The sequence below is a fragment of the Poromitra crassiceps genome (assembly GCF_964638095.1).
Source record: "Poromitra crassiceps genome assembly, chromosome: 18".
Classification (NCBI taxonomy): domain Eukaryota; kingdom Metazoa; phylum Chordata; class Actinopteri; order Beryciformes; family Melamphaidae; genus Poromitra; species Poromitra crassiceps.
In genome coordinates, this window is record NC_139636.1 from 26,344,286 (window position 1) to 26,358,707 (window position 14,422).

Below are 14,422 nucleotides of genomic sequence, written 5' to 3' on the forward strand. Positions count from 1 at the left end.
TGTTTACATACTGTTTTTGTCCCCTATGGGAGTTGGCTATAGCATTAGTTAGATCAGCGATTCCCAACCTTTTCCGAGTCAAGGCTCTGCACTTGAAAATCTCAAAAATGTTCGTGGCCCACATTCAACTATAAACAGTACAGAGGCCAAATAATGCTAAAATAATGCGTTCTCAGAATGATAAAAGGAGCTGTCCATCAGGACCACACAGAAACCAGAAACTAAAAGCGAGGGGCTGTCTGCAATAGGCTGATGAACAAATAATTGTTTTTCAAATTAAATAATGGTATCATTCAACAATGGCATGCGCATACATAATAATAATATAAAAAAATCACAAAGATTGTAATGATTTCCAAATGACTTGGTGGCCCACTTGCAATAGCTTTGCAGCCAGTGAAGGTTGGGAATGGCTGAGCTAGATGTCTGACTCTTGCTGGGAGTGTGTGATTGCCAGCCATGATTTACAAATCCGAAACAGAAGGTCCATGCCCCAAACAACTGCAGTGAAGGTGCAGCCATTCATATACAATGTGGTCCATTCATTGGAAGATGTGGCATTCATATTTCATGAACACCCGCAGCAACGATTTGTTGTGGTGTTCAAAGTGCATATTGTTACATTGTTTCAGCAATACTTTGTTAGAATATTTCAGCAGTCTCAACTACAAATACAGTTGCAACATAATCAAACTGGAATCCAAAAGATTATGTTTGGCTGTCGTTCCATCAAAAATCCTTAAAGATTTGGTTGATATTTATGTGATGGAACAAATTCGATAACCTATCTAAACCGTAGGTAGGACTCCAGATGGGCGATTCAGATATGATTGGCTACCTTTATCTGACAAAACCCTTTCATTAAAACACTGCAGATGATACAGGTAGAACTATTGTGAGGTTGAATAAATTTGTCATAAAACACCAACATCTTCATAATGCTTCTGCCCCTCTGCCAGCTCCCTAGTAGTAAACAGACCCTCACACCATGCATATACATAAATGACTATATGCATATCAATGTATGGCGGCGTCTCATGTAGTCTGCATCTTTTTAACTTGGGATTGGAGGTTGCTGTTTATTTACATAAATACATTTATATACAAATATATATAAATAAATCCATGTGCCAAATCCAGTTCTTGTTCAGTCCGATCCATTCCGAACCCGTGTTTGTACTGTAGGTGACCTTCTGTACAAGTCAGTATAAAATATTGTTTCTGTCCAATAGTCCCTTGTAACTGGTGCCATTAAAGAAAACTATTCAAACTTGAAATAAACATTGAATAAACATGCGAGGTGACTTCTGGTGTTTTGTAGTTCAGCACCTTCATTTCACACAGCATGCTTCACCAGAAATGGTAAGTCATTACAATGCTGACATCTAGAGGAAGCATCTTCATACTGCAGTGTAGAGCCAACTGAAAGCAGTTTCATAATCAGGGATATTTCAATGTTCCTTTAATTATAAAAAGTGGGAGGGGATGATTTACATCTGATTGGACAGTGAAAGGTAATGCTCAAGTCATAATCCAATAAAAAATGTCACATGACAAGACTGTACAGAACATAAATAGACAATGTTAGAATTAACAAACAGCTGGAATGTAGCAAATTCAAGCTATAAAACAAATAGGTTTGATGTGTACTGAAAATGGGGGTTTCCCCTTCCTATTTTGTGATCAACTGTGTGTATAAGGGGGAGCACCATCAGTCACAAAGGTGACAAGTCAAACAAAGCAAAGTGAACTACAACAGATCCCCCCCACCCTAACATGATGAACCAAGGGAGTGCACATAGATAAAACAACACAAAAACAAACATACATTAACAAAAGTGTCCCCTTCCAAAGCACAGAGTCCTGGAAAGTGAGATGGTCCTAGCCCATGTGTGAATAAGCAGGTTTAAGGAAGGGCCGGTTGTTGGTCTGCGGGGTGGGGATGGCCATGAAGCCCGGCCTCCTGCCTGTTGGTCCATCTGCAGCTGAGGACTGGGGGTAAGATGCGGGTGAGGACTGGGGGTAAGATTTCCTTCCACCTCTTGAGTTGGATGATGACCAGGATTTATTGCTGTTGTAACCACGTCCACGTCCACGACTGAATTCACAAGAAAGGCAGAAGAAATTCACAGAAACAAACAGATTCAACTAAGGAGGTATGACATTTGTCTAAAAGCATTTGTCTCACTATTTTTCCCATGAGAGCCGCACTGGCAGGACCAAGTCAATAGGAGAGGCAAAAGCCACCCCAACCAAGCACACCGGCCTACCAGTTTCATCAACATGTCAGGGCCCTATGAAATCAGTTTAATTGATTTCCAAATAATTTTTAGATTTCTGATTTCTCTGTCTTACTGTTTATGCTATTTTTAATAATCAGGAAGAGTGTAACGTGATGAATGACTAAATAAATAAACAAACAAGATATATCAGTAAATTTGTAATGGTGCAACACAACATTGGACTTTTTTTCTCTTCAAATGCTTCAATACAGTCAAAACAAATAAAAAAGCAATACAGCCACAAAGTGCTGAATAAATTCTAGTCTTGAATCTGCTGCAGAGTTTAATGAGTTGCCTATCTGAAGGCAGTGAATTAGTTTAGTAGAGAGTAGTTTACACTTATTTTAAAGGCGGAAAGGGGAAATGCTACGTGTGAACTGATGGATTTTGACGCTGGTCTGTCTGTGAAAGTGAATGAATAAACTGGATGGTGTCTCATTTCAAGTTGAAGTAGCCGTTTGAAGCAGTGTTGCCAGCTTTTCCAAGGACTGTTACGCTGTGGCATAGTCCGTTTGTTTTAATATGAAGTGTTGACTCCACCCACCAGGCCGAATGCGCTAGCAAAGACAAGCGAGAAGTCCCTGCTCGGAAAAACAGCCATCAACCATGCCGTTTTGCACCAATTTATTGCCAAATGCTTTGGGATTCCACACATTAACATTACATTGCTTGGTCAGAAAAAGTCAACACATCACTTTTGAGAAATAAAGTCGCCAGATGGCAAAGATGACGCAACATTCCACATTGAATGCTTACGAGCCGCGCAATGAGTAACTAGGTCTAAAATATGATCCTGTCCTAGATGAGCGGTTCTCAACCTCAAGGTCGGAAACCATAGGGGGGGGGTCACAAGATAATATATACAATATGGAAAAGCATTTCTGCTAAACAAAGTTATTATCCTCCATTTTCTCTGATTTAACCCTCATTTGGTTCAACTGTTCACCACTCTACGCGGCCTGTACTGTGGGTTGCCAGTAGGCATTGTTTTGTTTTAAGGGATCACGAGGCAAAAAGGTTAAGAACCACAGATCATGAAATCACATTACAGACCCTTTAGAGCTGGTGCTCTTTTTGCCTTTTCCATCCAGCAGCCCTCCTTTTCTCTTTTTGGCATTGTTGAAGTAGGGGGCTTTCTTCCTCTTCTGTCCTTGCACAGTGTGATCACTGAAGTAGCTGGAGGACTCGGTGTCCTCCTCGTAATCAAGACCTCTTGGACGGCCTCGTGACAGATCTATCCACCCAGAGTCTGCATTGTCTGCAGAGGGGTACAAATGATGGGTTAACAACAACCACAACGTGCAGAAGAAAAAGACTGCACACTGACACGGCCTGAACTAATCATGGAGATGGGGTACCAACATGTGTATATAAACTGAGATACAGAAATACTTGAATTACCAGGTTCAGGTTGTGTCCACTCAGAGTATTTCTGGAGGAGCTCAATGACCTCGGCGCCATACTTCTCCAGCTTGTCCTCTGTCACGCCATCAATTTGTAGAAGGACTTCTCGGTCAGCAGACAGTGTCTCTGTTCATGGGGCGGGGGTGGGTGGGTTTATTTCTACTCATACCAAATGAGCTTTCATTACATTCAAAGTGTTGATAAATCATGAAATAAATACACTCTGCAATTAACTGCAATAGTCTTAATGAATGCTCCAACAATTACCAGCTATATTTTTCAAGGTGGCAGTGGGGAAGATGTTGTAATAGTGAATGCCAAACACTTTGCCCAGCTGCTTGCACAGCTCCGTCAGCTCTTCGAGGCACTTCTGAACCATCTCTTCTCTCTGGGAGATGCTCTTTGCCGCAGCAGCCTGGTGTTTCCTGATGGTGGACGCACTCTCGGTCTCATAGAACTCCACCTGAGGCGGGACAAATGGCAATTAGTGATTTTAGTTCTACTGAACACCAATGTAGTTCTTATCTCTAGGGCCTCGCACTTCCGTAAAGCCGATGTCTGATAACATGGGAGCTGTGTATCGAGAGGTGATGTGGACCTGCATCTGTCCAGACAGGAGGTTCGTGGCCTTGGGTCCAGCGGAGATGTAAGCCACAGCCTGGTTGTTGACAGTAATGTAGAGGTCCTCCATCAGGACATTGTCCAGGACCAGCTTCTTGAAGAGACGGTCAGCATTATGCCTGGAGTAGGCTGAGCCCATCTTAAACATTCCCGTCTGGACCTTGGCCGTTTTAGTCCCTGAAAGAAAAACAACTCGATCATCTGAAGTTTCCCCATATGAGAACATTCACAGTTCTTGCCCACTTGGAATCTGAACACCAAGGAAAATGTACAACTCTTATACATCATGCTAGTTTTACTGTTGCACAAAGCTTTCATTTGTAGTATGCATCTTTCAATTGTAGTATGTATTGCAAGTATGTACCTAAGAAGATATCCACCAGCATGTTCAGCGTCAGTCTGTTTTGCTGAGCAGTCCTACCGTATCTGGCCCCAACTTTCTCACAATTTGCCTGGACGAACCTCACAATCTGCTTCACATCGTCAGTGACATTTCTCTTCTTGTATTGCTGTAAAACACACAGGAATATTCAACCAGAATAACTATTCAACAATAATAGCTGGAAATGGTCAGGTAGGTTTTTTGATTCGTGATGAAAGAAGAAATGATTCCTACATTGGGCCTGACACAGTTGTCACACATGACGTCGGGGTGGTCCTTACAGAAGCTGGCTTTGAACTTGTGCTCTCCAAAGTAAGCAAGCAGCTGAATCCTCCGGCACTCATGAACATTCTCACAGAAATGGACCATGCTGTGGAGGTTGTTGAAATGAGTTTGTTTGGCTTGTGCATTGCCTTCTCTGTCCACTGCGATAGAAAAATGGGAAACATTACACCATCAAAACGAAATAATATATGACATGTAAGAAACAAGTTAGAAGAAATGTCATAGGGCGCAGGTTAAGTCATTAAAAGGAAAATAAAATGTAAGACACTTCATAAGCAAACGTATCTACAGGAATTGCAACAAGGAAGCCTTTTTTCCTTTAGCCACGTACTGCTGATAATCCTCTTGATGCGGATGACGTCATGGTAGGAGTAGAAGAGGATACAGTGAGAGACTTCTCCATCTCTGCCAGCTCTCCCCGACTCCTGGTAGTAACCCTCCACTGACTTGGGAAGACTGGCATGGATCACATAGCGCACATCAGGCTTGTCAATGCCCATGCCGAAGGCTATGGTGGCACAAATGACCTGGCAGACAAGGGAATAACAGTGAGTTGTGTTCAGTGTGTGTATGTGTGAGCATGCATGGTGCATCCTTCTGACATCTAATGGTTTGCAAAACCTTAAGACTATGTATATCTCTTCCTAGGAAAAACCATTATCAATATCTTTATTTACACTAATAGTGCAGTGCCCGTTCCCCTCCCTCCCCATCCACACATCATGCTCTACCACTCACACCCCCCCCCCCCCCCCCAAATTGGTTGAATTGCATGAAATTCAACACTGCACTTTCTCGAGTCCACAGCAGCACACTTCACATTTTGAAGTCAATCGGACGAACGGTTCTCAAGATAAACCGGTTTGTGTTGCAAGTAGGTGGCGTTATGCCGAATTGCATGAAATTCATTCCTGCACTCCGCCAGGTCCCCCTAAGCGCACTCCCCGAGACTGAAGTCAATCAATGAGGTTTCTCGAGATACGCGAAGGACAGGCATACGGTCCTGCCTTTATTAGAGAATAGATATATGGTTGAATCGCTTGGTTTGACAAAGTAAAACTTTTTTATAAGCATTCTATGAAATGTCTCTCGAAAAAGAATGGCAGATTAAATCCCTTGGTTCGTATGCCTAAACCGGAAGGGGATGTGACTTTGGCTCTCTATTGATCACCCAAAAAAATTAATATATTCATCGAAAAAATTATAAAAAGAAATGTGAATGTAGATAAAAGGACAGAGGAATTTGCTTGCTACTGGAGTGTCGGAATTCAGGCAGCAGCCTGGAGCTCCAGAGAGTTATCTGTATGTACATTGAACACATCATGTAGGGCGTGGCAAAATGTATATCAAATTTATAATATTGAATGTGTTGAGTGTCCAAATTGCACCAATTCGGCACTGCACCCTGTCACCCCCCTAAGCGCACTCCCCGAGTTTGACGTCGATCAGATGAATGGTTTTCGAGACAGACATACATACAGACATACATACAGTACAGATGCTCTTGCCTTTAGTAGATAAATATATTGGCGAGCGACAGGTGAACTGACCTGGCAGCCATCTTGATTGATCCACTTGGTCTGCACATATTCTCTGTCACTGTCCTTCAGGCCTGCATGGTATGACAGAGCTAATAGCCCCGCTCTTTGCAGACTCTCAGCCATAGTATCACAGTCATTGCGGGAGAGGCAGTACACAATGCCAGAGCCACCTGGAGCATGCAGAGGGAGGGAGGTTAACCCATTGATACCTGATGCAGCATTTGTGTGTGTATCCCTTTAAGACCGTGAACCGCGTTAACGCGGTTCGCGGTCTTAAAGGGATACACACACAAATGAGGGATATGCACGCAAATGCTGCATCAGGTATCAATGGGTTAACACACAAAGGTCATGTAGCGCGAGAGACGGCAAACATGGGCATTGCCATTCTCACACTTATTAGGTGACTATTTACCAAACAATGATTTAAATTGACACATAAGATTGATTTAAAATTATTTCAAGACAAGCTGAAATAAATAATGTAAAAAAGAATCCAGCAAGCACTGCTTGCTGGATTATTTTTTTTACATTAAACAGGCATGTGTGTAATAACCAAAGAGTAATGTCTTTTTGGCTCAGGGTGGTGCTAGTTAATCTGATTAGAAATCATAAAGCCAACCAGACTTCCTGACTGCAGAGTGAAAATGTTTAAATGTGGAACAACAGTCTGTTATTCAGAAACAACAGACCTCAGAATAGGTTCACTGGCCAAGCAGAATTGAATATTGACCAAAGCCAAGTAATAAACAACATTTACAGGAGTGTTCTAAGATATCACAACTATAAAAAGTACTACTGAATTATTTACGTGGATAGTTCCTTTTGATCCAGCTGATGCAGTCCTCGTCAACCTTCTTGGGTTTCTTGGGCAGCACAGCGTACTTGAGGTTAGTTCGGTTGAAGCTCATGGTGAACCTGAAAATACAAATGGTGAAAATGTAAAGCTACTGCTGTGCAGCTACAGTGAAGTCAACAATAACAGAAAAGCATGGCTGTTAAAATGAATTAAGACAGACTGATGTGGAACACCTACACCTGCGGCCGGGTCATCTGCAGCTGGTTGAGGATGTCTTTCTGGACACGCGGTGTGGCAGTGGCTGTTAGGGCCATGATGGCCACATTGGGGAACTTCTGACGCAGCTCATGTAACTTCTTGTAGTCGGGACGGAAGTCGTGGCCCCACTGAGAGATGAAAGGGTATGGGCTTAATCACAATGCTGACTGCCACAAAATATGAATACTAGTACAAATACCGTATAATGCACAGGAACACACCTGCCGGCCAATCAGAAATGAGTATTCACCCAGACCATGGTATAAATACTGTATAATGCACAGGAACACACCTGACTGACGCAATGTGCCTCATCGATGACAAACCGCGCCAAAAGGCCTCGCTCATACAGGTTCTGTAGGGCGCAGATCAGCCTGTTACTTGCACTCACCTTGGGGAAAAGAAAATAATTGTCATTAATAGCTTTATAAATACAGCTGAAAAATTAATCTGGGAAAGCAATGCAGACGATGCAATTAATTGTTTAAGAGAGGAGTGCATCCAAAATGGATTTCTGAACAAGGTGTTTTAGTGTTCCGGGTAATAAAGTTGGTGGATTTTCTTTGCGAATCCTATTTTATTCACTTTACTTTGTCAAATAATCGCAATTTGTCAATATTTTCAGCCCTATTTATAACACAGATTATGATGCTTTCAGCATACAGTAGGTCTGTTATCATACATCCCCCACCTTCTCAGGAGTGACATAGAGCAGCTTAATGATGGGGTCTTTCTTGGACAGCTGCATATAAATCTTCCCTGCTTCACCTTCGCTTTTCTCCCCAGACAGACTTGTGGCTGGCACCTAAAACATCACACAAAACAAAACTTACTTAGTAACTGAGTATTCAAATGCAATTTTAACATTTGAACTCCGATCCAACAGACCAGTGATTGCAAAACAAAAAAAACACTTACATCCAGAGAAGTGAGTTTCTGGATCTGGTCTACAATCAGTGATTTGAGTGGGGAGACCACCACAGTAACTCCTGGTGACAAGCAGGCAGGCAGCTGGTAGCACAGGCTTTTACCCCCACCTAATAAACACAGCAGTTTGAGAGCTTCAGATATCTTCTCAGTTGACCTGCTCCATCGCCAAGTTCAACAAGTGCGTTTCTTCTGTCACATTACAATCATTACCAACCTGTGGGCATCAGAACAAAAGTGTCTTCTCCCAGCAGCGTAGCGTTAATTGCTTCTAGTTGATTGAACCTGAACTGATGAAGACCAAATCGCTTGTGAAAGATCTTCATCATCTCTGCGGAGTGGGGGAAAGTGAACCCTCTAAAGCGGTCATGGGCGGGGTTTTTGTAGTTGGGTTCTGTGATGTACAACATAAAAATGAGACTGTAAAAACGCAACATATCACAATCAATGAACATAAGTTAACCTGATTCAAAGCAAACAAAAAAAGAAGGTAGCTAGCATTACATAAGACTTGCCTGGGGAGCAAATCTTTGAAGGCGTGGGTCCAGGAGGGGGTGTTGTTGTTGGTTTCCTCTCCCACGCAGGCTTGTTCGACCCCCCCTCACGGACCGTTTTCGTCACCGTGCTGGTTTTAGTCACCGTGCTGGAGCTCTGTCCCAACGAGGAGCTTGGGGGTTCATCAAAGTAATCAGGGATATCCATTTCATCAAAGTCATCTATATCAAAGTCATCGTCGTAAAAGTCATCCCTGCTTTCTGTAGCTTTACTGCCAACTGGCGTTTTATCCACGCTACCGCCAGTTTGCGCAACAGCCGCTGCTGGCCTCTTGGGTGAGTAGAAGAGATCTGAGCCATCCATGCTCACAGCTGTATTCTTAGAGAAATGATTTGTTGGGGATGCGAGGCTGTAGGCTGATGGAGAATCACAGATACTGTGATTTCCAAATGTTCTCCCTTTGTCTCCAGTGAAAACAGGCTTTACGCTATTAACAAAACTGCCAGACTCTAACATGCTGCTGTCGTCGTGCACAGAGATGACTGAAGATCTCTTGAACTGGAGCCTGTTGGAGTACTCTGCTCTGTCCGCAGGTAGACAGGTGGTGGATGACAAAATGCCGGGAGTTTCGAAAGTAAAGGAAGGCTTTTCTTTAAAGCCCGGTTCCAAAATCACAGTGCTGTCTGGCTGTTCCAGCCTAAATGAAGTGTCACTGCCTTTTGCAAGAATCCGCTTCCTGGGGGGTGAAAAGGAAGATGATTGCAACCACACTCAGACGTTAAATATCATGAATTATAGCCGAGCTATTTTCTGAACAAAATGTACACTACCTTTGAGCCCTTTTCAGTAGAAGATCAGATCCACAGGCCAGACCTATCAGTTCATGTTCAGGGATGGAATCAACCAGTGTGCAAATGGACTCCATGAGGCTGAGAAGTTGCTCATCTGGATAGGTGATTACAGAAAGAAGTAAACCAATTAATGAACAAAGCAGCGTTTCGGTGCCGGTCAACGTGTCCAGCATGACTTCAGTTTCCCGGACAATTGGAATAAATTCCGGCCAAATATTAGATCTGTGTTTATTGAGCTTAAAAACAATTGATAGCAGGCTATAGCCTATAATCTCGATATTGCCATAAATTCCCTGCACCAACCATGCTTCTATGATCGGTCAATCAATCGGAACAACCCGAAATACAAGCTTCGGGGTTAATTCATTTCTCCGTGCCCGAGACGACGAGGGAGGAAAACGAAATGCCTGAAAAAATAAACCGTGGCTAGTGCTCAACTCAACACCATGGACTTAGCCCAGAACACTGGCAAGGGCTTTCAGTTCTCAGATGAAGGCTACAGGTAACTAACAATGTATTCTTACCTTTTCTTCCAGTTTAAAGTTAATTAAATATTCCCAAGTGTGCTTGTGAAGTTTAAGCTTGGAAAGCGAATTGGAGCACTGTGTGTCAATCAGCAGTAGTCTGCCCCCCCCCCCCCCCCAACCCCATAGCCTATTCATTTAGGCTATTTAATAGTAGTTGTGTGTAAATGTAATTTGAGTCTATTTTAATACAACTCAAATTGTGCTGAGGGGATTATTTTAACCGGACTTGGTGACCGGCAGATTGTAATTTGTCGGACTTTGATTAATTATAATGGTAAAAGTCCAGCAATTACCGGATAATGGAAACCCTGGAACAAAGGCAAAGAGTAGCCTAAATATGACATTTTAAATTAACACCTGCTTTCGACAAATCTGAAAAATGCACAATACCCACTTGTTTTCTCTTTAGGATGGACTTGATGTAGTGTTGACATGGGTCTCTTGGTCTCAACAGGGCTTCTTCGGCTTTCAGAATCAGTCGATTTCAATCTGTTTGGGATAGAAAAATGTTACAGCCTGTTTATTGAAAGTCAGGGTCATGGATTGCTTCCAGGTTATTCATTGTTTGTTCCCCCTATGTAAATAGTGTTCAATTAACAGCAGAAAAGAACACAATCGCTAAGTGGCTCACTGCTTACCACAAGAGAGAAACAAACTATGGCTAGTTGTGTTTCATGGGAATCACCAGAACTTTTGGCAAGATTCTCTTCACATCAGATTGCTTGGGTGAAACTACACTGTATGAAATACCTATGCATCTTAGTCTGATTTCAGACATTACCTGAGAAACAAGTAAACCAGAAAATGTAAATTTGATGTGATTCATTTCTAATAAGGCTCTTAATATATAACATTTGTATTCACCTGATCATATTTTAAAGTAGTCTAAAAACTGTGTACAAAGTTCACACTGTTGCAACTTGCTAGTTTCAAAATTGAAACCGAAACCATTTCATGTCTCAGTAAAGTTAACACAAACTGCAATAATGTGACTAATTGACTATATTTGAAATAAGACAATATTTCGATTAAGGTGTTTAGTGAGTTGCTTATAGAATACCATTAATATTCCCGTTTAGAATTTGAAACGGTTTCTATAGTCTTAGATTAATATTGGAATATTGCAGTCCATGTAAATGTAGTCTGTTTTTACACAGTTGACCAAATAAGATTAATTCAACTGATAATCTTTCAAATTAAAAGCTAACCTTTTCTCCATTCCAGAATTGGCGTAACTGATATCATCAGGTATCGGAGAAGGGGGAATGAAATCCAGGTCATCGTCAGGCTCTGACTTCATCAGGCTCTGACTGTCATCAAGTTCTATGACATCTGGATCGATCCATTTAACCTGATCACCTGAAATGTCAGATTAAACATTAGATATGGCCTAATTGTTGACCATTCTAGTCCAGAGACATATTTACATTTCAGCTCTCCCAACATACCAATGGCAGAAGTGCTACAACAGATAGCGAGTTAGTTACCTATCCTTTCTTTAGAAGGCCCAGGCACATCAACGCTCTCCTCTTCACTATCAGTAAAGACAGATTTGAGATGGTGGACCGGTGGACGATGTCTTCGAGTGCTTTTAATGGGTGAATCCTCCACCTCCCACTCTGCTGGTTCCTGAATGGGACTGTGTCTAGGCGAAGCTGTGGCTCTATCCACATGGAGCTCCAATTCATCCATTTTAATACTAGACTCTTTTCTTCCAGCAAAACCATTATCGTTTGCAGCATTGTTGTTGGACTTCTGGGGCAAAATCTCAACAGAGGCATCTTTGCTTGAGCTTTCTGTCAACTCAATGTTTTCTTCATTAGAAAGCGACGGCTTGCCATTCTTCCCTGAGAGGTCTGGACTTTTCCCTTTGACAGGTGTTTCAAAGTCATCAAAATCATCCCATTCATCCATTGGGAATCCAAGAGACATGTCCATAGGTGTGTGGCTGCCACTGCCACTAGAGAACTTCTCTTCAAATTTTGTGGGCGCAGAAGACACTGCTACAGGCGGTTGGCTTGCAGCAGGAGAGTTGAGTGCTGGGCTGATGGAGTCAGACTTGCTTTTTGAACTCGCCGGCGCGAAGAAGTTGTTGATTTTGGCACTCCCTCTCCCAGGCTTGTTTGAAAACGTCAAAGGAGATGTTGTCACCAAACTGTTCTGAATATTTACACTCCTGTTTGCCAAAGCATTTGGGCTGATTACCTTGGTCGGGATTTCTGCCGTAGCTGTGTCTGATGTGGACTTCTTTCTGAAAGAAAAGCTCCTGTAGAAAGACATGTAATGTTAACAGTAAGAGTAGCATTAGATGGACTTTGAACGCAGTAACGTTATCTAACGTAATTTATTTGACAGTCATAACTAGCTAATCAGTAAAGTCACGTTACGTCAGGCTAAAATGTTAGCTAGCGTTATGAAGCTAGGTTAGCTAAATTAAGATAACGCTAGCTCACTTTGAAGACTCACCCCGCTTTAGGTTTAGCCAACGACAACTTGGTCTGAGCAGCATTGCAATGTCTCGCCAGCTGTTCTTTCAAATTGTTTTGTGGAAGACTGGACATCTTTGGTAAGCACTGAGCTAGCGTTAACTAGCTAGCTACTACTCTTAGCTTAACGCTATTCACCAGCTGGAAAACGTCGGCATAATAGCCACAGAAGTTGCGGAAAACACCCGCTATGACTTGGGTTTTCCCTGCAACTGAGTTGTAAATTCATAAAGTTAGCAGTCAACCTCCTTCTTCTTAACAATGGTTTGCATTTCCATAAGTCGTCCCTCTTGGAGCAAGCAAGTGTGATGTGTGAAAGAACTGAACTGATTGTTGTTTTGCGCCTATTCAGTTAACTGACTTTCTATTGGCCGAGAGGAAGCATGAATGAAGGGGAGGATTCTGGGAAATATAGTTTTAAGTAGAAAGGAGAAGATACTTTTTTTTTTTTCATCTGTAGGTTATAAAATAATTCGTCCAGATTAAACGTGTTTGACTAACTAACTGGGCCAAGGAGAATTAGGCTATACAAGCGACATCACTGATATATGTAACATGAACTGTCATGATAATTACTCAGATTGCCAGTGCCACTGGGGTAAAGACTGACCAGGTGCAACCATCATTAGAGGAGGTCAACTAGCCCTACCTGCAGCAGCTTTTGATTGGTCTACCTGCTGGAGGAAACCTCCATACATTTCAGTTCCACAAGGCTCACGCGTAGCACAATAGTCTCTAAAGGAAAAAGGAAAAGTAGTGTTGTTTACCTGGCTGCAGCTGTTTTTCTGCTATGTTGTTTGGCGCCAACGATACAATCTTATAGCTTGAGGAAAGCCGGCAGATGAGATGGACGAAGCGGTGCTGCCAAAACGACAGCAGGTGTCCAAGAGGGTGTTTGGTAAAGTGTAGGCTATGTGCATCCTGGGCCGCAAAACAAAAACACAGCAAGTCAACAGGGTAAGATGTACAAATTACATATCAATATTACATCACTGATGACATCATCACTGATGACATCACTGATGACATCATCGCTGATGACATCACTGATAACATCCTATCCGTTCCTGACTGAATGAACGACTCACCCATGGACCAAAAAGCCTTCTCTTGACCATGAGCTTGCGCACGCTGTGCACGTGGTAAAAATGCAATGCTGGTAGGCCTACCTGACTTTTCCTAAAATTCCAGAGATGAGCTGATCTGTCAAAAAGGCCCTGGTAACAGGGGACAATTTGAGGATAACGGACAGAGGAGGCACTCTGGGGTGATTACCTCTTCAGAATGGGAAATCTTCTGGATCACATACTGTATGTCTTCTCCACGAGGATGACAGCAAAAAGAGTAGAGAAGGCCCCCTTGAGAGGGTTGGCTGGGACACCTTACCAAGTCTGCAACAGGAAGTCTGCCAAGCCGCGCACAGCTGACTGGCACAGTTTGTTGTCCACCTGTTCACATGATGTGACACATGATGCATAATAATCACTGATGACATCACTGATGATTTCACAATGTCTATGACATCATCAGTGATGTCATCAGTGACATCATTGACCAAAATCAT

The 14,422-nt window shown here is 42.5% G+C and overlaps 1 protein-coding gene across 1 annotated transcript; it reads right to left on the bottom strand.

The window, feature by feature from the left end:
• Positions 1-346: 346 nt before the first annotated feature.
• Positions 347-13,033, bottom strand: blm (BLM RecQ like helicase). Its single transcript, XM_083654913.1, has 21 exons — positions 12,839-13,033; positions 11,860-12,638; positions 11,581-11,731; positions 10,767-10,861; positions 9,825-9,939; positions 9,015-9,730; positions 8,717-8,893; positions 8,491-8,609; positions 8,264-8,377; positions 7,865-7,963; positions 7,552-7,700; positions 7,327-7,433; positions 6,525-6,685; positions 5,306-5,501; positions 4,924-5,114; positions 4,672-4,816; positions 4,285-4,484; positions 3,954-4,149; positions 3,684-3,812; positions 3,336-3,540; positions 347-2,098 (listed from the first exon to the last, which is right to left on the bottom strand). The coding sequence occupies exons 1-21, from the start codon at positions 12,931-12,933 to the stop codon at positions 1,882-1,884; spliced, it is 4,356 nt and encodes a 1,451-aa protein (XP_083511039.1). The 5' UTR covers positions 12,934-13,033; the 3' UTR covers positions 347-1,881.
• Positions 13,034-14,422: the final 1,389 nt, after the last annotated feature.